Below are 24,608 nucleotides of genomic sequence, written 5' to 3' on the forward strand. Positions count from 1 at the left end.
GTTGAAGTACAACCTCCACAGCCTTGTTAAATAGATGTCAGAGTGATGACTGATCACAGACCAGCCCAAAACTCCCAGCAAGCTGGCAAAGGGAGTCCCAGCAGAGCAGGGGTGTCCTCCTGTCCCACGGGGAGGCTGCACCACCTACTGTCCCCCCAGGGAGGGAGAGGTTCTTGCTTTGAACTCAGGCCTCCTCCACTGAGAGAAGCTCCCTTACAGGGACTGATCAATCCAATTTTCTTACAGATTCCACAGCAAGCCTCCAGCAGTTACAGGCATTGTACTTCCACAGTAGTTAAAAATCCCCTCACCTTCACTGACTGGAAAGGGCTTTAGGAAAACTACTTCAAATTTTATCATGCTCCAGTCTTGCATCCTTAAGCTACTAGATAAAAGCTAAGTAAGATAATCAAGGATATGATTCTTTCAACTCAAGATCATCCTGTATCAATCACTGTCATTATTTGGGCTCTAATTTCATGAGCTTTTCTTATCTTGGTTTTGCTGACTTATAAAATTATGAGTCAGAGCTGAATTTAGTAATGGAAAATTTTATTAAATACATGTTTCAAAGTTTAATACATATTCCTAGTGGAAATTCAAATTTTATTTACACAAATTTATTTACAAAGCCAAGTTAGCTGAATAAAAATAGCAAGGAGCCAGATCAGATTTCATTTCATCACCTCCTTTGGCAGTTTGCTTAGAAGCAAGTCCCAAGAAGGGAGTCTCCAGGTCAAAACCAGAATATTAACTGAAGAACCATGCTATTTTAACTACTTAGGATTAAGTTTACAAGCCATCTGATTTCTAGGAATCAACAATATATAAAATCACTTAAAAACATAATGAACAGCAGATGAGGGACGTCCCACTTTGCATGAACCACACATTTGTTGTATTGCACTGAAGACATGGATTCTTACCCACATTTATCAGTACAGAAGACCATGATACTCCAGAATTAAAATATATCTATTTCTCAAATCACATGCCTATATCAACAGTAAAACCACATGTCTAGACTCAAACTTTTATAGCTCTAAATTCAACCCTGGTTCACTTAAAGTTCTGTATTAAACATTTTTCTCTGTCCATGTGACAGCAAAGATGGCATCTAAGAGTGAGAAAGAGCTACCAACAGTTTAAGACTAATAAAGAAGCCTAGTAATTGCACACTTTGATTTATCAAATATTATTGTTTTGCTTTATGAGGCAACATTACTTATTTTCTTGAATAGGGTAAAGCCTCTTCATACTTCCCCCAGCCTTTACCAAGAGGTGAACTAGCAGTGGATGCTACTGTGGATTTCAGGTTAGCCAGCAAACCTCTCCTGGGTTTCTGCTGTTTTGACTCCTCTGCAAAGAAATTCTTTTTCTGTTCTTCAAGCTTCTTTTGCAGGGAAGACACTGTTTCTTCAAGCTCAAGAACACGTTTAGCCCAGTTCTGAAGACTTTCCATTTCTTGGTCCTGTGAGGATAAGGCTGTGTTAAGCATGTGAACACTCCATGGTCTCTCTCTTTCATGCAGTTAATTTTCTGGCTCACATTATTTTATTAAACCCATAAACACCCTTGTTATTGCAGTGTCACATGGCCATTCACTACCCATTTCCTCTAATTACATCAAAGTAATTAAAAACCCAGCAAACTGCAGGGCTATACAATCTAGTTAGAGACCAACTCTGACTAAGAGGCTGATGCTAAAATGCTTTGCCACACTATGAAAAGAATTGATGCTGTTCTAGGAACCCGATAAAGGTGGCTTCCCTGCCTTGCAATTTCTGAAAGCACAACTGGGCAAATCAAAACTCTCATAGCATAAGTCTGCTAACCAGGACTGAGTAAATGCTTTGAGTGGGCAGAATACAGAGTGTTAAATACACCCTTTAATCTCTGTGGTTAGCAAAATCACCTTCCTATTAATAAGGGATAGGAAGGTCACTTCCAGTTAAAAAGTTCAAGTCAAATAATTTTCAGTCTCAGATTTAAACTAAAAAGTATGCAGAAAGTAATCTAATGTTCAAAGAAAGACATCACTAAGCAGTTATTATACCTACAGACTACAAGTAAGGCATAGATTCAAAGTGCCAAGAGTTGAAAATCTTGATTTTTTGGTTTAGGAATCTAGTTGATGTCTGAGGTCAGACGCAGTAAACTTTAGGAAGTCTCTGCTTTTGAAGGAAAGATGTCTATTTCTACATCAAACAGTTTACCTGCCCATATACCAGTTTGGCCACTTCTGGCAAGACCATCAGTATAAAGCCATAGATCCTTAGGCCTTGTTGCAGTGGCATTTGTGCACTGACAACTTGCTTCTCCCAGCAACATGCCTCATGATGAGTTCTAAGCAGTATTTTCTTTGCTTGACAAGAATTCATAACATCTTTAGATTATCAGGCTTTGTCAGCAGAGTCACCCCATTGACAGAGTCTATCACTTAAGTTGAAAAATGAGTTTTGTCTTACAAGATCCAGAATAAAGTAGTGAAACACAAGGGCTCTGAGCTCATAATTCAGGAAGTTAGGCACAGAAAAAATGCTAACATGAAAACAAATTGCTAATTTAACAATGGTTTTACATGTAAAAATATGCAGAAGTAGCCAGTACAACTATAGTTACAAGCCATGTTTAAGTTGTTTCTAAATCATTGACTAACCTTGAGCATGATTGTGTGCTTCAGTTGACTGTTTTCTTCTGCCATTTTTCTATAGCCTTCATTAGCTTCTAGCAGGGATTCATTTAGTTTCTGTATTTTAAGCTTCAGAGATTTTATAAGCTGAAAATAAAGCCCATACACATGGAAGTTCAGAACAGCATGTTTTACATTGATTTTGTTTATGACTAGAGCAGTGCAAGCTGCAAGATCAAAACAAGAAAGTCTGCTTCTCTCAACCTCCTCTGTCCCAGCTCATCCTTTCAGGTGATAAAATGCAGCTGGAGCATTCAAAGGCTGTTGTGTTGAAGCCACTCTGTGATTTACAGAGCTGCCAATCAGTGAACAGCAGCACAGATCAGGCTACATCTGGAACAGCCTGCTCCATTTCAGTAAGAGTGGTTAAAAGAACACTTTTGTCTCATTAATACTATTCACATTGGAGCACAGTTAGCACAGAAGGCCTCACCTTTCTGATGGGAAAATTAATGGATTAAGCCTAAGGCCCAAGAGGCAAAAAAATCTGAAGCAGAAAAATAGATGTTACTGTTGATTTACAGAGTTGCTAAAAAAACTCACACCTTTAGCCCATATTTAATGCTGAATGGGAAGAAGAAAGTGGTGAATTACAGATCACACATGCACTGATCTTTGGGACAAAGCAGCAGAAAGGCACTGATGGAATGAACTGGTTTAAACCATTCTTGCTTCAGTTATTGCCAGGAATCAATCTCATAATTCTAGCACTTTCTAGCCACACAAAACCATCAATAACTGTATCCTCACAACAAGCATAAAAGCCAAACTTTCACCAAAATTTGAAAGTGACATGGGAAAAAGATGTAGAGCTCTCAAAAAGAGTGCAAAACAAATCCTACAGCCATAGCACAAGACAATAAACTTGGTAAGGAAAAAGTTATTCTTAGAGTATTCTTTCTTAATAGAAAGGGATTTAAGTTCATTTTCTATTTACATGGCTTATTAGAACCAGCTGGAACTATTTATCCAATCTCTGCTCATATTTGATGTTAGAGAAAGGAGCAAGACTTATGTCTTCCCTTCTCCCCACATCCTCTTTAAACATGGGAAACAAACTGTATCTTTACAAGAAAATCACTCAAGGAATAGAATAAAAATGCATACTTAATGATTGTTTTCCATAATTCCCACCTTTATATGGCACTCAGAGCACAGAGATCTTGTTTGAAGAACAGAGATATTCACCTTTACTTAAGTTTAGGGTGATAGTGGAGCTGAGTACTTCCAGAAAGGACTGCTTAAAGGCACTATTTTTTATTTTAGGTCTAAAAATCTAAACTATTACCAGGTTCTGCAACTATTCCCCTATGCAGAAGCAGGCAGCATTTCAGGAAGGAAAGCTCTGAGGTCATGGCAGCAATATTTACAATAAATTCCAGCACAAAGCTAAACATACTTCCTTACTTCCAACTCACACCACATTCACCATGTCTTGTTACAGTAGCAAATGATTTTACAGACCAGAATAAAGCCAGAACAGTCTCTGGCAAAAGCCATCCACAACTGAGCAAGGGCTCTTTTTTGATAAGCTCAATGCCCATTTGTAGGAATCTTCATGCTTTTGTCTACAATGCACATCTTCAAGCATTGAGCCATGAGAGAGTTCACAATCATTATCCCCAGATAAATACTAAGCAGGAGCTACCTCTTCCTTCTCTTCACATTGTTTCTGCAATCCTTCATTGGCTCTCTTCAATGTGCTGTCTATAAGATCTATAAGAAAAAGAAGGCAAAAGAAAAGTTTGTTTATACACATTACCAGGAGTAAACTGAACTTTGAATACCCAGATTACATTCCCTACCTCGTTCCATGTTATTCTCAGAAACTGGAATATCTGAGCTCAGGCTTCCCAGAGCCAACAGCCTCCCTGACTGCTCATCAAGTTGCCTTTCCAGTTGCAGTATTTTCCTCTCTCTATCCTGCAAAAAAATAAGGGCATATGGTAGAATTTGTCTGCACTTCTGCTTGATCTGATGCATTAGTGCACATCCTTCAATTACATCACACACATGTGTAATTTTAAATTATTTCACAGGTTATGGTTAGGAAATCACAGTAAGGGATAACACTCGGGTCACAAAAACATCTAGGAGGAAGTTTCTTTACGAAGGAGTCAACTCTTCCAGTCTGAGGGTTTCCAAACTGTATTAAAAGTAACCTTATGGCAGAAAGGAAACTTTAGCATGTCTGTGCTAAACATTGTCGCAAGTTAGTTTGCCAGCTAAGGAAAAAAATACTTCACAGAGCCACATTTTAATCTCAAACTCTTTTCCCGTATCTGTCAGATTGCTGGCGTGGTATTTCAGAGTGAGAAATCAAACAAGTGGCATCATCAAGAGAAGTTATTCATCTAATTCTGGTTTTCTGAAGCTGCCCACTCAGATTCATGCTGTTCTCTCTTTTGTCAGCTAACCCTTCTACATCTCAGGGATTTCAGTAGTTTCTTATCTGACTTGCTACCAAAAGCATCTTGCTCTTTGAATTTTCCCTTATGCAGCCTCTTAGCCAGTACAAGAGCACTATTAAAAGTCTTTTTCTTCACTCTAATATAGTTTATAGCTAGGATTTAACACAGAAACAGAGTCCAAGTGAGGAAAAGAGACAAACTTGAGGGAGATGGAAAAACACAGCCCATTTCATAATATGGTGTTGCTTGTCAGCACCTGAATGGAAAGCTGTAAAAGCAGAAATATTTCTATTCCACAATCTTTAAGAGAAACTCACTCCTCATGTCTTGAAAGGAACCTGTCTATCCATAGACTGTGATGGCTTCTCAGTTCCAGAACAGGAGAGTGCAGTGAGAAAGCTCCTCTGGTGGACACCACAGCTGTTCTACTCTTCCACTAAAAACCTTCTGGAAACAACCAGACCCACAGGGCTCATCTGCTGCCTGCATGCACTTAACCATCCATGCAGAGGTTAGAAACTTGAGCTGCTCATAGCTGACCTGGCTGCATTGCAAAAGGAGTAGCAACTCACTAATGCCAACCCTGAGCAATTCTATGTGTGAGTACATTCAGGAGATTCAGTTCTCTCCTGCATTAAGTTGGATTTCTCATCGGTTTCTTATCCCACAATCCTCCCACCACCTCCAGACCAGTTATAATTAAAATAGGTATCCTGTAACAAATTCCCCATTCCCTTTTCAGAGCAGCATTTTAATCTACATCCTATGATGCCAAAGATCTGTAGAAAGCCAGACTCCTGTGTACATCACTCCCCTGGGTGTTCCAGTCATTGCACCACAAAGATAAAGACTACTTGGATTTAACTGAACTGTGCCCTCAAAAATCAAGAGGTTTAGGTGTGCACTAAAGGTGGTGCCAGAAAAAAGACATCTGGATGCTTATGGTGAGCATTGAATACAGAACAGCAAGGCTGAACTGCTAGTTATTTTCCGTGTTTAGTGTTACGTTCAAAATCCCAGAATGATTCTGTTAAAGAAAAGCAAAATCTAAAGAGCATACTTTAATGGCAGTCAAGTCATACCTCAACTTTCTCTTGTTCAGCTAGAAATTCTTCTATGGGAACATAATGCTCTTCAATTTGTTCCATTGCACACATATATGCATGTTTCTTAATGGCCTCTTTATACATTTCAAATTTGCTCTCAAGTTTTTCTTCATAGCTGTCTTTCATGTCTTCCAAGCGGTTGCTGAAGAGAACATGTTGGTTATGTATAATATAACTTAGTTATGTATAATACAACTAACTTTGCATTCCAGCTAGTGCATTTGGCTACATGTATTCAATTGAGAATACTCAAGTTATTTCTCTAATCAGAAATAGTGAAACAAAAAGACAAAACCCACTTTTTTCTGTTTAATCTCAGTGATCCTACAGACTTGCATCAACGTGTAACTTCTACTTGGCATATACCAAAGAAATGCTATAGAAGAACACACATGTAACACCTGTCAGAAAAAAAATTATAGAAATTAAGAAAACCCACCAACATACAGCAACAGAAGTGACCACACCCATTTAGATGTTATATTTGAAACATGCATCCTGGGGCCATCTTTCACTTTGGGTTTTGGTTGGTTTTTCTTTTTTTCCATTTAAGACAAATGCCAAATCCATTTTCATAGAATCAGAAAATGGCCTGGGTTGGGAAGGACCTTAAAGATAATCTAATTCTCACATCCCTATTGTGGGATCTCACATCACTATCATGGGGAGGGACACTTTTCACTAAACCTTTGCAACATGTCCTTCAAATACTTCCAGGAATGGGGCACCCACAACTTCTCTAGGCAACCTGTTCCAGTGCCTCATCACACTCACAGTAAAGAATTTTTTCATAGCAACCAAGCTAACCAACTGTCACAGTTTGAATTCACTCCCTCTTCTCCTGTCACTACATACTCTTGTGAGAAGTCCCTCCCCATCTATTTTTTCAATACTTTCCACATTACTGTCAAAATTCAAAAACATGCCCCATCAATGTTGCAGAAAATCATCTCAACAGAGAAAAAGCATCAATGTTAATTCATCTGTTTGGCCAAAGCAACCAAACTAATTTAAAGCTAGTGCAGGGGTTAAACCATAGTGTGCTCAGCTGGCAACTTGGTGTTAATTTTTTAAATAATTCAAACAGCAGGAAACCGATTTAAAGAAGAGTTAAGAGGAAGTAAACTCAACTTGAGGAATCTGGACTTGAAAAAAAAATTCCTAAATTAACATCAGTGCAGGGTTCATAATTCATAAGACAATTCATAAAGGCACAGTAATAGATAGTAAACTAAAAGTGGCTCACAAGTCATGCAGGGAGCTCAAAAGAGCCTGATTCAAACTACCTTAAGCACATGCATACATATTAACATGACAGAGTGTGTTTTGGAAAAATAGCCTCAGTGGGGTACCTGTAGCAATCTTCCACATCTGCTAAGTAGCAATAACAAGCCAGGACAGGCTCCAGTAATTACACATTCAGCAGAGGAAAGTTGAACAGAAAACAGCATTACTTTTTCACTGAAAATGGGAAGAGGCTGATCTGAACAAGTTTAATGTTCTTTCTTCCCTTTCCTTCTGAGGTTTTGAAATTGTGCAGCCCTGTCTTCTCTACATAACACAACTAGAAATGTCCTGAATGTACACCTGTATGCACGCACATCCACATGTGTGCATTTACACACATGGAACCCTCTCAGCCTCAAAGCAGGCTGCAATGGGACTTGCCTCCAGGCTTCCTCTGTTTCCAGCAGCTGGCGAAACATTGCTTCTGCCATCTCCTTACGGATCTTCACCTCCAGAAGGAGCTTACTGCGCCTTTCTGCAGCCACCTTCTCCTTTAGGTCCTCTGCAGCTCTCAAGAGGTCCTAAATTTAAAACATTTCACTTCAAAAACCAAGACTGAAACACATATTGACATTCATCTCAATCAAAATATTCATACAGGCAGACATCCACAGAGGGTACTTTTTACAAACTTAAGTTTTTTTGGGGGCCTGTACCAAAGTTTAAATATTTTCAAATGTAAATCTCTACTGCAAATACATCCTGTGTTCATCTTGATGGTGTCCACTATCAAAAAGTTCACTTCTCTTTTGGCATTTTAATATTAGTTTGTACAGCATAACTACATAAAACCTACTTTATTTTTACAGTTTATTGCTATTAGATTGTTTATCTTTGGTTTTGAAATGCTGCATCTTAACTTGTTACTGCTGTTTCAAACAAAAAAAAAGCACAAAAAATTAAATTATATTTTAAATATATGTACTGCTTCCTCAGTCTTCTTGTTAGGCAATCAGTTGAATTCCAAATTTAGCACTTGACCTAACTAGAAAGCCACAGGGCATCCTTCCACAGCTACACTGAAATAGGCCACTCAAAGTCTAGTCAGTCTGACACTGAACAGAAACTTAAACTTCCCATTTGGTGCAGCTTTCAGCACATCTCTTATGCTAAAACAGTATTAGAACTAACAGAAATGCTTTCTTAGGTGCAGTTCTAAGTAGACATGCATTTACCTCATGACTCAGAATGGTGATGTCCACTTCCTCTTCTGCAGAGGTTTCAGCACTGTCAGCAAAGTCATCTACAGATGTGTTAGCATCAAAGTGCATCACAGGTTTGCCATCACCTCCAACTAGCTTTGGTGGGAAATAACCAAAATTTTTGGGCAGGATTGTCTGGACAACCTGAAAAATTCAGAGATTATTTACCAATGCTCCCAATATTGTAGGTATCAGGATATCAGGAAGAAGTGGCATGAAGGCATTGTTTTATTTACACAATATTTAATGATTACATGCATGTCAACAAAAGCTTGCATGCCTTTTAGCAGAATAAAGAAGAATCCATCAATGTAACATAATTCTTATGTGAACATAAGACTTGGGTATTCTAAAAAGAGTGAAAATGGAAATATTATCTGCTAGCAAACTTAGCATACTTGTCTAGACAGGTGGTTTCTCTTCCCCTAAAATATAAGGGTTTTGGTGAAGTTTCCTGCAAAGTTAATAAAAAGCAGAAAATCCCTGCAACATTTGCTCCTTCCTGAAACAACATGACCAAGATTCAGAAATTCATGTTATTTACATAAAGACTTTGAGTAACTATGCCATAGGACAGCATATCAGAGAAGTTTTTCTCCACAGTACACACTTATAACAAAAGTCACACCTGAAGATAATCAGAAAAATCTTCCTCTCTGAGATCATATTAGACATACTATTACAGATTTGTAACAACATGACAGAAATCATCTGTGGCTCCAGGCTAAAAAATAACTGTATTTCTGCCATGAAACACAGCATAGCCCACCATCCCACTCCCTGCGAGAAGGAGTTTCAAGGAACTTCAATGAGGTTGAGGCCAAGCATCAAACCCAAGTCCTGAATTCAGGGGGAGATTGAGACAGAGCAGAATGAGGCCCCCATAATCCAGGAGGAAATGGTCATTGGCCTCCTGCAGCACACAGACACACACAGGTCTGTGGGGCTGGATGGGATCCACTGAAGGAGATGGAGGAAAAGTTTGCCAAGACACTTCTTTTTTATTAATTATTTGCATTAACTACTTACTTCAGCCAAATAGGAGCAATGCAGTTGCAAAATGTCTCATTTAGACTACAGAAGGACACTCCTTTTACCATCACCAACTGTCCAAGAACTGAACAACTCATCTTGTGCAACAGATGTTTAACTGCACCCAGGTTAAGTAATTCATCAAAAGTTTGAATTGAAACCCTGCATTTGCTCAGATATATGGTATAAATCAGTCATATCTGAAAGTGTCTTGTGCTTTACACAGAACATCAGTGGTGCAGAACTGAACAGTCAAACAGCTGCAGTTGTCTTAACTTCTTACCACAAATAGGTTTGAAGATGGGAAAGGCTACTAGAAGCCTTTTAGAGAGAGGTCATATCAAGAAGAACTAATTTGAAGAATCAAGAATCCAAATCACACTAAAATCCATAAAACCTGATCATTTCACAAATTACTGCTAACAAAAAAAAATTAAGAATACAGAGAAAGTAGATATATTTTTACCTGTCTGGCTAGAGCTGAAAATTTCATTACATGCAGTGTCTCATCATATGTGGAAGAATGCTGATTGATGTTTACAATCATACAAGCTTTGCCTTTCCCACAGAAAAATGGCTGAAACAGACGAGTCAGCTTACTCTCTCTGAATGGAATGTAGCTTGGCTTCATCCTCAGGGAGGGAAAAAATTGAAATTAAATTGTGGGAAAAAAATTATATTGTGGGCTATTGTAGCTCACATTAATTCTGTTTCTCTCTTTCAGGGAAGATGTCCAGTAGGATGCTCATATTTAAGCCTAAGTGATTTTACATCAAAGAGCAACCTCTTGCTGGATTTCATAGGCTCTCCAACAAACTGAACTATTTAAAAGTAGCATATTGTCTGCATCACAGTTTCCTAGTGTTCCAAAGCAGATGGTGGAATAAGCCAAAAGCTAAGTACAGGTCATCCATGAGCTGCCTGACAAATGTACCTGACAAATATTGTATATATATAATTATATATATAAATATATATAATTTGCAGGTGGAAGTAAAGAAGACAAAACTGAAGCTCCGTACAAAGTGTATTGTTCAGATTCATACACTAAAAATATGATGGTAGTTTACTGCAAAGTACCTTTTTTTGCTCTCCACAAACACCAGTTATGGAGAACTCTGCAGGTATTACAGTAACATCCATAATAAAGAAGACTTAAAAGATTTTGTAGATTTCCAATTTTCTCTGTGCTAACTGCTTACAGAAATATAAAGGGATACTTCGTGTTTCCACCTAAAACTTGTCACTTACTTTGGGTTTTGATTTTGCTTCAGTGCTGCAATGCACTTTCCAAGGATGTGAAGAGAATTATTAATATTTCCTGCTTCTTTCAGTCTGTCTCCAAAGACATGTGTCTTATTACACCTCTCTGAACCAGCCAAGTCACAGAAGGACAACCTGCATGAAAGAGTTATCCAGAACACACACATGAAGTCCTTCCCAGCTCACCTTAGAGCTCTTTGCTTGGCTATAGAATTATTTGCTGCTAAACTCAGGCCACTGAATTGTCCCTCATGGCACTATAGGTTACAATCAGAAAATCATCCTGGATAATCAAGAAATTCAATAAATTTCACTTTATATTAGGAAAGCTGTTGAAATACAGGAAGTTCTGAAAATTGGATAACTTATGTGACCATACCATTACTCATACATAAATTTATTTAAATAATTTGTAAGACCATAACCTTTCATACAGCTAAAGTAAATCCTACACAAATTCTTAAGGAACCTATTTCAAATGTATGAAAGCCTTATGTTCCTCATCCTTTCCAGCACAAGATGAAAAGCCTTAAACAACACACAAACTCTGTCATTCACCTAACAGCTGATGCAAGTTTTGCCAGGGGGATCCACTATGATAGAGAACAGCAAAAAAAATACAGATGAAGTAATTTTCTCAAGTTATCTTTTCTTGAGAGTATTTATCACTGTAACATCTGACATTTAAAGGTGTTATCTCACAGTGAGGTATATTTATTACCATCCCTGCTCAGCAGAGACAAGGGAGAAAGCAGTAGGAGCTAGGATTGAACTAAAACATTCTGTTACAGGCTGTCTTCATTTTTCTGTATCAAGCTAAATTAATCAGAAGAAAGACAGACACACCATCCCAAAAAAAGGTATCTAAATGCCTTCAGGCCAGAAGATAAGGCTGCTTCCCCTAAACCAGAAAAGAGCAGAGACTTAAATGTAAGGACTTACCACTGCTCTCACAGGGTGCACTTACATTGGCATTTTACATTAATGAGAACAGTGTTTCAGCAAATCATTTGATGGTCCCTTCTTACTGTACATTGGACCATGGAACAGTCTGAGATCATGCCACCAGAATTCTTTTGGGATGACAGATTTTAATTTACATTCTAGGAGCACACCAAATGTGCTGTCACAAACATTTGGCCCATGAAGTCCAGTCTGGTCCCAGGGCAGAAAGACAGATTGGCACAGCTTGCACCTTGGCCCTTCAGCAGCAACTGCTGCCCTCCAGCTGCAGAGATCACCCTCTGTCAGCCAGGCACTTCAGTTCTGCTTACCAGGACAGATCACCTGGTGCTGCATGGTCTTACTCTGCCACCACCTCCCCATAATGTGAGAAAAGACACATTTTCCTCAATTTACACACTATTGACAGAGCTGCTCCAGCAAAACCTTAGAGTAGGAGACGGGAAAACACTTCTGTGCTTGTCCCTGTTGAGCTTCCAGTCAGTTTATGTGCTCAGTGGAGTTCTGATTTCCTCCTCAACTCTCGCAGAATTTGTTTATTATTAAAAAGTTCAGTAGTTTGGCATGCTTACACCTTAATAATTTTTCCAAAGTATTTACATTGCTGGTAGTTGCATGAAGCATTCACTTACTCTGATACTCCAAGAACACGAGGCTGATGCTCATCAGTTAGCTTGAGTAGCCTGATGGAAAATATACTGTGACTGGAATGGAAAGAAACTCTTTTTAATAATCAGTTACGAAAATTAAGCAGTCACTGAAGCAAAGTAAAATTTGTATGCTACAGAAAGCTCAGTGCTGAAGAAAGGACAAAAATTTATTCACTTGTTATCTTGGTATATTAGTTACTTTTGCAATGCATTCATTCAGCAGCAAAAAAAAAAACATGTATTTTATGACTTTCTATTTCTTTTCACAAAAGAAAAGGAAAAATATCACATAAAGCCTACAAACTGTCTTGGAGAAAAACACCAAGTCAGCTCACTAAAGTCTACTGATCAAAAGAAGAGTAGTCATGTAGCCACTTCATATAGAAAACTCTTGGCAGTATCTGAACGCAGCAGATCTGAAGAATTAACTTAAAAACAAAGGGTGGAGGGAAGGAAATAAATTCACGTTTTATAGTCCTGTAATTTTACCTACTTCAATATGCACAGTTACTTGTTTGGTTTTAAAATAAATATGTTTTCCAAAAAGGTTGAGCTTGTAACACTTGAAAAATCCAGTAACTCTGGTTTAGACAGCAATCCACACAAGCAGTAGGCATGCTGTCTGAAACCAAAGAGAAAATTCACAAAATCAGAAGTGCCCAGTTTCTCTGATTCATCAGGAAGTACAGCAAACAAACTTCTTTGGTATATTCCTTAAGCAGTGGGCATTCTAGGCATAAAACTCTGTAAGAAGAGCATGAACTTTAACAGCAGCTGTCTTTAGCTAATACAGAACAAAAAAACTCCTGCTTTTTACAGAAAAAAGCAGGCTTAGATTGTATTGTATTACAGGCTATGATTGTATTAGCTAAAAATAAAACACAGCCCTTCCACACTTAAAGGACAAATTATTAACAGGTTCATTAAAATCAAGAAAGGAGGCACTTTCTATTGAAACTAGACCACCCTTCTCTATTTCCATCAAAAGCCAGATTCTCCCTAATCCCTGTCCAGAGCTGGATAAAAAGGTAGGGGTTTACTTCTTAAGATACCAACTAAGCTCAGCTTGAACACAGCAAGCTAAAAGCATCTAGAAAGTCAAGCAGCACAGCAAGACACCCCATGACCTGATCCTTCCTATATCCCCCAGTGGCAGGCTACAGGTTTCCAAGAATTATACTGCCAGTTATGAAAAATAAACCAGATTTTCCTTCAGCATCCTCACACAGCCATTCTCACTCAGCACCACTAGCATTTGCCAAGATGCATAGCCCTGTTGGCACTCAGAAATGAACATGATTGGATCTTTTTGGTTGTCCAAAGACATGAATAGCAACCCAAGTGCAGCTACTACTAGTCACGGGGTTCTCCTGGTTTTCTTTCAGAGAGAATTTCATAACAAAACCAGAATAATCAAGTGATGCATTAAACTATTACTGAAGAGTGGTTCATTTCACACACATTCTAAAGTGCCCTCTCTTCCCCTCAAAAGGGACAGAGTATGCTTATAATTAGAGGAACAAACCTTCTACTTGATTGCTCATTCATTCTAGTACAGGCAAAGCTTCGGTTCTTGTTTCCTATTTTTAGCAGTCTGCAGCCTTCTTCAGTGCTCTGAACATTAATCCACTTTAAATCTGCAAAAAGAGATCTTTTACATACAATTTCTGATCAGAGAAATTCAGTGCAACTGCCCAGGCCATAAAACAGTGTTACTACCTTTAATGTAACAATTTCCTCCTTGGTCCTCACAAATCCTTAAAACTCTGCGTCTCTGAGGTTTTGATGTAGATAAAATAGTCAATAGGTCATACACATATTCATTGTAAATTTCACAAAAGGAAATCCACACAGATGCTTGTGTTCTTTGCTGCATATTGGTCTTATGAATGTCAAGTGGAACAAAGCTCTTCTCTGCTAATCCAAAAGAGAGGAAGAGTTCAAAGATCAACTCATTGAGAGAGTTTAAATCAGTACATAGAATCTTATAAAAGGACCTACAGCACCTGCTAAAGGAGAAGGCTTAGATACATCTGTGTTGTACAATTAAATATACATGGATAACTTCAGCTTTATCAAAAAATGTTCAGACTTCTCAGCAGTCATCTGTTATAAGAATATGCCCAAGTTCCAAGCTGATGGCCTCACTTTATCACAGACTTCCAGCAATTTATACATTGTATTTGCAAAACTAAGTCTTCCTGCTCCCCCCAAAAGGAGTGAAACTATCAAAATACTTTTATATAGTTGCCCTTTCTCCAGAGGAAGACAAAAATTTGGTGAAAATCAATATGTATTTACTTTGCAGTATAGTAGAGGGATTTTTTTTATCCATTGGCAGTAACCCACTAATATTTCTTAATTCACATTGTTTTTCCCACACATGACAGCTTTCCACTTTACCTAGGGAGTTAGAAGGGTGATTGTCTGAAGTACAGGTAGAAGAGTCCAACTTCACATCACAGAAATTTGTTATGGTATTTGAGATGCTCTCTGTCTCCTTAAGAAAATAAGAGACTATTAAATCCACATGAACAGATGATAAGAAAAGCAGAAGTTAAAGATGACAGCAATTCCAATACTTCAGATTTAAATATTGAAGTGGCATTAAGTGTTAGGCCACCCTTACTCTGGCTGAAAGTAAAACATATTTAATAACACTGAACTATAATCAATAAATGCTCTTTCCACCACATGAATTATTGCTTGCTGTTACTCCCAACGACCAGTTTTAGTGGCCAGTTGCTGCTAACACACTTAACTTCAGAGTCCTTGGAGAAAAAGGATTCTGCCAGACTGCAACAGCTTAGAGTGTCTTTACAAGCCATTGACCAAATCTGAACAGGGCTTCAGCCACCCACTCCAGGAGGAACTGCCAAGGTGGTAGGACTTCAGTTATGGCAAACAAACACTGTGTTGGTTTAATTTAGACTGAACTAAAAGGCCATGAAAAACAGACAACAGCATCTTTAAATACAGTTTCTTTAAATACACACATTTACTGAATTTCTTTACACCAACAGAACTGTTTTAAATTTGCCAAGATTCACCAAAGCACAGCCTTGAAGTTACCCCAGGAAAAACTAATGTAACAAAGTAGCAACTCCCACTAGAGCCAGGCATCTCCACATAGTACCCTTCTCTCCTTATTTTATACGCCCCTATAAATCAGGACATTCACTCTGATTTCTCTTTCCTCACAGAGGATCATCCTGCAGTAGGAGGGAACAGATCCAGAGAAGCAAACCCTAGTGTTAGTGTTATTCAAATGCAGTACTAACTTGATCATGGACTGACTGCTGATGCCAATGTTACCCACTTGGTACACCCAAACCAGAATCCTTACAGAGAGGCACAAAGCCATAATTTGAGATCTTCCATTTTTAAGATAAACAGGCATAGAATAGAATTACAACAAAATCATACAAGTGACCATTTTGCAGAAGCTGCACTGTCTATATGATTGTGTTTCTTGAGTATTACCAGCCTAACCACAGCAGGGGTTCTCTTCATTGTTTGTGAAGTGCCAACCAAGATATGGGACTGACACACAAGCATGTCAAAAATGCAGAAAACTCAGCACCACATGACTTGTGCATGTAATAAGTTTTTGTAAAGGTATTGTGAGAAAACTGAGTGAATTAACTGTTGCTACACTGCTTTTCAGGTGAAATACAGCAAAGAGCATGAGGATGCTAAAAACAAGTGGGAACAGGAACTGACATTGTTTGTCAATGACAGAAGCTGACATTTAATAGAAAACACAATAGGTGGGAATAGGAATGCAGGTAAAGCATCTTTTAATCCAGTAAAAAACAGTATTTAACCCCTTTAAAAGAACCAGGAAAGGGAAGGAAGGGAGGGTAAGAACCATGCTAAGCAAGAGTTGTTCAGCAGTACCACATACAGAACGTAAATAGTGGGACATTAAGTGCTGCAGTAACTCAGAGCAGTGAAAACTGGGAGAATGAAAGGAACAGCAAACTCTTTCTGTGAGATTTGTAAACTGAGCCTGGAAAATGAACCCACAGAAATCCATGTCAACTAAAGCCAAGCCCACCAAACTCTATCTGCTCTCAAATCACAGCTGAGGAAGCATCCAAACAGTGATGCTATTCATTCACAAGCTATCAGAACTGGGGATGGTTGAGCTATCTCCATGGAAGCATTGTAACACACAAACAAGGTCCTGCCATGTAATAGTCTCCTGATTCAGCTTTACCAGTCCTTCCTGATGGTGGAGTGTTGCTCTCTTTGCAGTACAGTGCATCAGCATCTAGATCACCTGCTGCAACATTCAGTTACTAAGCTACTACTAAGTAAGACTGTGATTTAATAGAAGGAAATATTTTTATTGAGTTGTCTTCAAAATATTGACCTTTTGTTCCAGACCATGGGCTCCTGATTTTTCCTTTCAAGGCTGTAGCTTCCATAAAAATTGTGAAGATATTTACTTACTGTCCTCCTAACCATCTCAACTTTTCTTTAAGATGCCCTCCTCCTCTATGTGCATATACACTCAGAGACACTTTCAAAAGAAATATGTAATCTTTCAAATCTTTCAGGTTTTTTATCTGCGATATTTCCTCAAGAGTTAACCAGACTCAGACTAAACAAAATTCTGGGTTGCAGGATTTAAATTAGCAACAAATTTAATCTGGAACTTAACATATGAATTTAAATCATAGGAGGATATTTTTTCACAGTTAACTGGAGCACTTACGGTTAGTGTTAAAGACCACAGAAAAAAGAAAACTCAATCATTATTTCTGTACATCCCAGAATTAATTTAGAGTTGCTTTGAATGATAACCAGCTTAGCCTACTGCATTCTGGGATTAAATGCACATAATCAACGTTCAGGGGAAAATTTTCTGAGCAAAAGGAATTTGACAACAAGCAAACTGCAGCTGGACTTAGAAGTATAAAATAGTCCCAAGTACATGGATGCCCATTTTCTGGTAAGATAATTTCTCATCATAAAACACAAATCACTAGATAATAAGAGCAGGAGGGTTGCCACAGTAAAGACTTGTCTATCCTACCTACAGCCTTAGTCACATACTGTCCCCTAAGGCAGAGAGGAATCCTTTTAGGACATTTAATTTTGTGGCATCTTCCCTCACCTGCTGAATCAGAAAACTTCTTTATGAGGTTACATAAATCACAGGTTAATAAACTTTTTAATCTGCCTTAAGACTGGCTTACACCAAAAGGGGTTCTCCCTGCCTTCTTCATTGCCTCTGCTAAGACAGTGCCATCATCTCTCCTGAGCTAGGTACAAGCATTTGAATGACTGCACCAAGATCCAGCCTGGGAACCCAACCTGCAAGAAGAGACACTTAACAAAAACCAGGTTTTACTTAGGTCGTGTGGCTCTCAGACTTTTCAAAGGCTACTGTCACCACAGTGTCAGACCTGCTCCTCTAAAGGGGAGACTTCTCAATAGAAATTGAGATTTGGCTTTTGGTTTGAACTGTGTGCTGTAGAAAGTTCTTCCAGTTCACCCTGAGCTCCAAAAACAGCCAATTGTCTTATTATTCCAAAGTTCACCAAGTATGCATACTGTAGATTTTTATATATATAAGAATCAATAGTGGAATAGAGACTTTTAAAACTTTGTCTTACAGAACAGCTTTAAGAAGCATTTGGTCACTGACCTCTTTCAGTGATGCAAGAATAGCAGTTTTTAAGGCTTCTTCTTGCTTAACTTGTTCATCTTCTAGTTTCTTAACATCATTGCTCAAATATGGTTTGAAGTTCATCTTCAGGTAATGTCTTCCTCTTATGTGGTTAAAAATCACATCAAGTGAGCGAGGTAAAATACCAAGATGTTTTGAAGTCCCTTAAAAATATTAAAAAATTAAGTGTAAACATTCATGAAAACTTGTCATTGGATTTTACTTGGGTTTTATACATGCAAATATTTTATACCTTGGATAGTGAATGTCTTGCCTGCGTTTGTAACTCCATAAGTAAATACCAGTCCATTCACTCCATTAATGTATGCTCTTATGATATCTTTCATTGAACCTTCAAAAAATTCACTCTGAGTAGTTTCTGGTCCAAAGACCTAGGATAAGGAAAAAAACGAAAAAAGAAGTGACAAATGGCACAAAGAAGTTTAATAAGCCAAAATATTATGTACTGATTAGACATGACTGATTTTTCAGAACAGGCTGGGTAGGAGACACCAGCTTAATTTCCTGTCTTGCCTGAACCCTTCTGATTCAATGTTTTCTGTTGGGTTCTCACAGGTTGCCTACTTAATTCTGAGGGGCACTCAGGCTTGCACTCATTTTTGAATATTTTCCTACTCCTAAAATAAACTGCTCAGAATTCTATTGTGCACATGCTGTTCAGTGGACATTTTCAAGAGCTCTGCTGGTGATGTGAAACTCCCTCCTCACTCTTCACCAGTTACCCACAATTGATGAGAAAAATCAGCCTTACAATGGTCTAAGTAACTCAACCTCTAGAACTGTTTATCTTTCAGTACTGTAAGAACAGAACTTCTTGCAGTAGGCAAAGCTACTGCAAGAAATTTGAAAGAAATTTGCTTTCAGAATAGAAGGTTTAAGCAGTTAAGCTGCTGTTCTTTCAAAAGGAAGTTACTAAGTACATGCTTACATAAATTCCTACAAACATAAGGTTTCTGAGATAAAAGGATCTGCAGGAACAGCAGAACCACAGTAAGTTTGTGCCTACAACATGTTTCTGCAGCATCTAACCAAAGAAAACCACAGATCTGCCAAAGAAGCCTCCTTGTCTCATCTAATAGGCACCTCCATTGTAATACAGCTTTCCTGACAGCTTATCAGTAACTAATAAGCAGGGTTTTTAAAAAAAAAAAGGCAAGTACCACATGTAATTAAAAGGAAAAAAATCACGTTGCATGACATAATACAAAATTCAGCTTTCATTATAGTGGAAAAAAACAAAACCAAAAATTTGAAAGAATTTGGCCTACCCGAGAAAAGGTGAAGCTGTGCACAGCATGACCAATCCCTCTTTCACTGTTTTTCATTGCAGAAGACTCTTTGGGTGCATTAAGAATTACTGTCTGTGCGTCTTCAATAGTTACACAACCCTTAAGAAACAGAACAAGGTAAACTAAAGCACAGCACATAGTTATTCAGGAGGAAAGTCAATTGAAGAAAAAAAAAAAATGAACACCCCCTTCAACCACCCCCAAAGCCAAGTATCTTCACCCATTTGCCAGAGCTACAAGAAGTCCCAGAATTTACATTAAATGTTCAATTTATATTAAATTATCATCTCAAGGCATGGTCATTACAGAGATATTCACTTCACATGAAAGCCAGAGCACAAAGTCAAGGCAATCCTTTGGAGTTCCCTAAGAACTAAAAACTTTTACTGACATTCCTTCCAGCAACTTTTCCTTGGGATCACTTTCTAAACCCTCATATTTTGTGATCAGCATAGTCACTACAAAAACAAAGTTACCTAGAAATCTACTGTTTTTCCACAGTCATTTTCAGTATGAAACAGCCTAAGAGCAGAATTAACAAAGTAAAGTAAGTTACCCTTTGGTTGATAAATAGTGTTACCAGTAATGAAGGAAACTGAATTAGTTTCAAGTAATTTGATTGCTATTTTCAATTAAGTAAAGGTGAAACACAATTACCAAACACTCACTAGCTTGATAAATGTAGAATGCAGTGTTGAAAGAAAATTAATTTTATACCAGATAGGCTATCAAAGATGCAAAGTGAACTCCCAGTATAGCTTAGCAATGTCTTGATGCATCATCTGTAAAGATTGATTGTAACTTATTCTGACATTTATGTTCAGAGACTGGCCAGAACTTCTAAGATCAATAATCCACGTGTGTATGTACACAGGAAGTGCTGCTGTTCCTAGGAGCCTCAATTAACAAGTCTGATTATTAACTGATATAGAAGCTCTATGCCAGTAATTAACAGGCACAGACCTCATAGCAGCCTAAGGATTGCTCACAGGGAAACAAAAATGGGCAGGCACTGATCTCTTCTCTCTGGTGACCAGTGACAGGACATGAAGGAATGGCCTGAAATTGTCAGGGCAGGTTTAGGTTGAATATTAGAAAAAGGTTTTTCACCCAGAGGATGGCTGCATACTGAACAGGCTCCCCAGGGAAGAGGGCACAGCACCAAGACTGACAGAGCTCAAGAAGCATTTGGACAACACTCTCAGGCACATAGTGTGACTCCTGGGGCTGTCCTGTGCCAGAAGTTGAGCTCTGATGATCTTTGCAGGTCTCCTCAAACTCAGCTTATTCTGTGATTCTGAGAAGCTCTAAGAGACTGCTGTCGGAATTCAGACCAATCTCCTGCTCACCGTGCCAGACTCTGAACCTGTACAGTCTTTTACATTTCTCCCACATCAGCAGGGACAGGAGTGCTGGTCAGATGTACCAAACCCCAGAGAGCTACAGAATAACCCAGGATGTGCAGCATGTGCCATCAGCTGCCACCAACCTCACAGAAGCCCGTGAGTAGAGGCCCAAAGCAGTCAGCTCTGCAGAGATGGAAACCAGTTTATAACAATCCACTCCACTTGTCTCCCCCAGCTAACCCTGCAGGTAAGCTGGCAGGAGCTGCACCATTTCTGGCACTGAACACATCACTTACATCCAAAAACCACAACTTCCTACTTTCCCACAGGTGACTCTGGAGAATTGCTGACAGGAGTACAGAATTTCACCCAGAGCTCTTCCATATATCATTATTTCTATAAGCATCAACTGATCAGTTAACCTGTTGATTGTCTTTGTTTAAAGCATCAGCCTGTAACTATAAGAAATAGGTCTTGGGTTCTACTTTTTCTTTTTCTTTGTTTTTCTTTTGTGCCACAGATTTGGAACAAAGGTGCTTTCTGGAAAATTATGAATGGCAAGGAGGAATAAGAACTAAAAATTAAATTTATCTGTTTGATTTAACAATTAGGAAGTGAGGCTAACTTGATTGTTTTGTGTGGGCTTCTTCCATTTGTTACCAAGCAAATTGGTATTCATAAGCAAATTGGATTCAGGTGATAGTAAAGAAAGTAGAAAACACTTAAAATGTTGAAGATCTTTCAATCATTCCATTTTTGGAGGCTCAGAAAAAAGCCTTAATCCCATGCAAAACAAATTCTACAGGAAAAGGTTGGAAGTTCAACTATTTCAGCCTGAACTACATGAAAAGAAAAAAAAATTTGGACAAACTTCAGTGTTCACTTTTTCCTCCCTACTTTTAAGAAATGTCTCACTCCAAAGAGGAATGCACTAAACAACTCCTGAAACAATTTGATTTTGCAAATCAGTTTACACTTGGAGCCAGCTCAGAGAGTGGAATTTGCCAAACTGGAAGCACTGTGGAAGTACACACTATTCAAGGAGAGCTAAGGAAAGGCAAAGGGAAGTGGGAAGAATTATCCAAGTGAAAACAATACAAAGGTTCTAACTCTGGTAGATCAAGAATGCATATTTAAAAAGCAATTTGCAAGAAGCAAATAAGAATTAACATTAAATCTTTCTTAGAGCTCTGCAAGCTGACCTCTCCTCAATCAGAGAGCCTGCAAAGACAAGGGCTATGATACAGAGACCTTGTCCTCCAAAGACAGCTAAAGGAATTCTTGGCATCAGTGATCACATTGAGGGGAAGGAGAGCACTTCTAAGTGTTTGTACATGTGTGTGTTTAAAACACTGAAGCATCTGAATCTGACCATGTAGAGGTTACAGAAGATTTTTGACAGGTTTGAGCAAGAAGTCACCAGGATGAGGTAGGAGATTATTCAAGTATTTCAAAGAAGCTTTAGGGTCAGATACTCAAATTACACCTAGAATTGCATAATCTTTTCCATGGAACTCCTTGGTATCTTGAGCACTACAGAGAGGTGACACCAGATTTTAAATAACATACCCAGTGAAACTTCGAAGAGCTACAGGTGTGCATGTTTATATCATACAAATTATTAAAAGTCAGGGGCGTGGGAAAAAAAAATATTGCATCTATCCAGATGCCAAATAATTCTACATAAGGGCAGTACATGGCTTATGCAAAAGAAAGTTCTGCCTTACAACACTATGTGTTGTTCAGAGGAGGAAAAAACCCAAAAAACACATTATTTCTTAGTTCTGCAACAAACCTGGGATTCATGACTTTCAAGCTCTGCTACAGAAAAGGGCCTCACTCTCAAGAAGACTTTCAAAGGTTCATACACCTATTAATTAAAAAGAAGAAAGATACAAAACACAGTTATAATTGCCACTTTTTAAGCAGAACAGCCCCAAATCATATCAGCATACCATCTGATATGGTGTTTCCTATTTTATATTAATGCCTTACATTTTCCTTTCATGTCAAGTTCAGACTCTAAGCTTTTATTCGCCTCTTTCCCTTCTACTGTCCTCAAATAACCCTTTAAGTGTGCGCCCTCCCTCCCCTCCCTTTAGCATTCTTTCACGACAAAAGCAGTATTTTGATTTTACAAGAGCACACTATCTGAGGCACGAACTGCAGTGCTTCCACCTTCTGGGCTCCCGCTGTACTGAACTCAAGCTGTGTTAATTTAACAGCTGCTACCCAGCACTTTATTTCCAATGGAGCATTAGCCCTGACTGACACATTTCCCAGCCCCAAGAGACTGCTTCCTCACCACCACCCAGGCACCAGACCCTCATCTTCCTCACAGCCACAAGCAGGAAACCGCTCCAAGTTGCTCAGGTGGCCTTTTCCATTTCCCAGCCATTCTAGAACAGCCTCGCTTCCCAGGTAAAGCACTGAGAGCAGGGAGCATTTTAGAGGGGTCCCAGCACTCCTTCCTTTCTCAAGGAGTTTTTGCCTTCACTTTGGCAACATTTCATTCAGCAGATGGATTTACCAGAGTTCTTCCACAGCCCAGCTGTGACCAGCACTAAGCAGACAAAGTGAAGCCACCTGAGGAAAAGTCACCCAGGAAACAGATCCCTCTAAAATCACATAGCCGGGTATATTATCTTCTGCTCGAGCACAGTAGAACATTATAGATTTTATTTCCAAGCACCTAATGAGCTTGCACATTAAGGATCCATGTATTTTTTAAAGCTTATTAAAAAGAACAGTACAGTCTCATTACAGTCAAATTGCAATTACTGAAGTCCTTTACTTTATTTCCCTCAAAGCTGAGCACATCAGATTTAACATTGACCATATGTCTGCATTTGGTGCAGGCTATGACCCGTGTGTAAGCAACAAGAAATAAGCAGAAAAATCAAACACATTTTAGGGGAAGAAGAGTACAGCAGTTGTCACCAAAGAAGCATTTATTAAAGCTTAAGAAAAACCCAAAATCCACCAAAAAAATAACCCAACGTGACCGGAATACACCTTGTGAATGCACCAATGCACACCTGCTGTTCCTCTGTATTAGGCAATACTGTTGACTCCAAGGGTGATGCTTTACCCTCTACACTCAGAAAAGAAACCGATTCCAACACATCGCACACTTCCGTGGGAACACGGCCTTTCCCCTCATCTGCCATCGTTCTCTGCAGAGGAACTTAAAAGGAAAGAGGAAAGAAAAAAAAAAAAAGGCAAAAAAAGAAAAAAAATCACCAACATTTTCTGAGAGAACGGACAAAAATACACACGGAGCATAACAAAGATGTTATGCCAGCTCGTATATAAACAAGCACTTCCGAAGGCAATCTAGAGAAGCTTGGGGAGTACGACCTTTAAAAAAAAATAAATAACACCTGGCAGGTTATACTAGGAAAAACACAGAGGGGAAAGCCTCAGCTGGGCACTGCTCTCATCCACCTACAGCCCCCTCCCCGGCAGGCCCAAGACCCGCAGGCACCGGGGCCGAGGGCCACCCCCGCTCCCGTTCCCCATTCCCGGCTCCTTTTCCCGGGAGCGCCGCCGCTACCTTGGCGCGCGCGGGAACCCGCGAGTGAGGCCCGCGCTGGGGAGGGGGGGCATTTTGGGAGGAGAGGCGGGCGCTGATTGGCAGAGCGCGGGGGGAAGGCGGGCGCTGAT

At 39.0% G+C, this 24,608-nt stretch overlaps 1 protein-coding gene across 1 annotated transcript; it reads right to left on the reverse strand.

Moving 5' to 3' along the window:
- Positions 1 to 563: 563 nt before the first annotated feature.
- LOC135443304 (kinesin-like protein KIF20A) lies at positions 564 to 24,504 on the reverse strand. Its single transcript, XM_064703515.1, has 19 exons — positions 24,499 to 24,504; positions 23,981 to 24,129; positions 22,738 to 22,812; positions 19,576 to 19,695; positions 18,540 to 18,678; positions 18,266 to 18,450; positions 15,010 to 15,106; positions 14,326 to 14,523; positions 14,132 to 14,243; positions 12,589 to 12,660; positions 10,982 to 11,128; positions 10,197 to 10,362; positions 8,672 to 8,842; positions 7,878 to 8,017; positions 6,186 to 6,351; positions 4,498 to 4,615; positions 4,341 to 4,408; positions 2,660 to 2,779; positions 564 to 1,471 (listed from the first exon to the last, which is right to left on the reverse strand). The coding sequence occupies exons 2-19, from the start codon at positions 24,110 to 24,112 to the stop codon at positions 1,226 to 1,228; spliced, it is 2,472 nt and encodes an 823-aa protein (XP_064559585.1). The 5' UTR covers positions 24,113 to 24,129; positions 24,499 to 24,504; the 3' UTR covers positions 564 to 1,225.
- Between the last annotated feature and the right edge of the window lie 104 nt (positions 24,505 to 24,608).

The sequence above is a fragment of the Zonotrichia leucophrys genome, chromosome 2 (assembly GCF_028769735.1).
Source record: "Zonotrichia leucophrys gambelii isolate GWCS_2022_RI chromosome 2, RI_Zleu_2.0, whole genome shotgun sequence".
Taxonomy (NCBI): domain Eukaryota; kingdom Metazoa; phylum Chordata; class Aves; order Passeriformes; family Passerellidae; genus Zonotrichia; species Zonotrichia leucophrys.

Bases quoted from the DNA above. Each gene is read 5' to 3' on its own strand.
- LOC135443304 (XM_064703515.1), bottom strand. From the start codon at position 24,112: ATGGCAGATGAGGGGAAAGGCCGTGTTCCCACGGAAGTGTGCGATGTG. The intron at 15,107-18,265 runs GTCAGTGACCAA...TATTTTCTTAAG, and splicing joins TTCTTGCATCACTGAAAGAG to GAGACAGAGAGCATCTCAAA. The intron at 14,524-15,009 runs GTAAAGTGGAAA...CTTTTGGATTAG, and splicing joins TCACCCTTCTAACTCCCTAG to CAGAGAAGAGCTTTGTTCCA.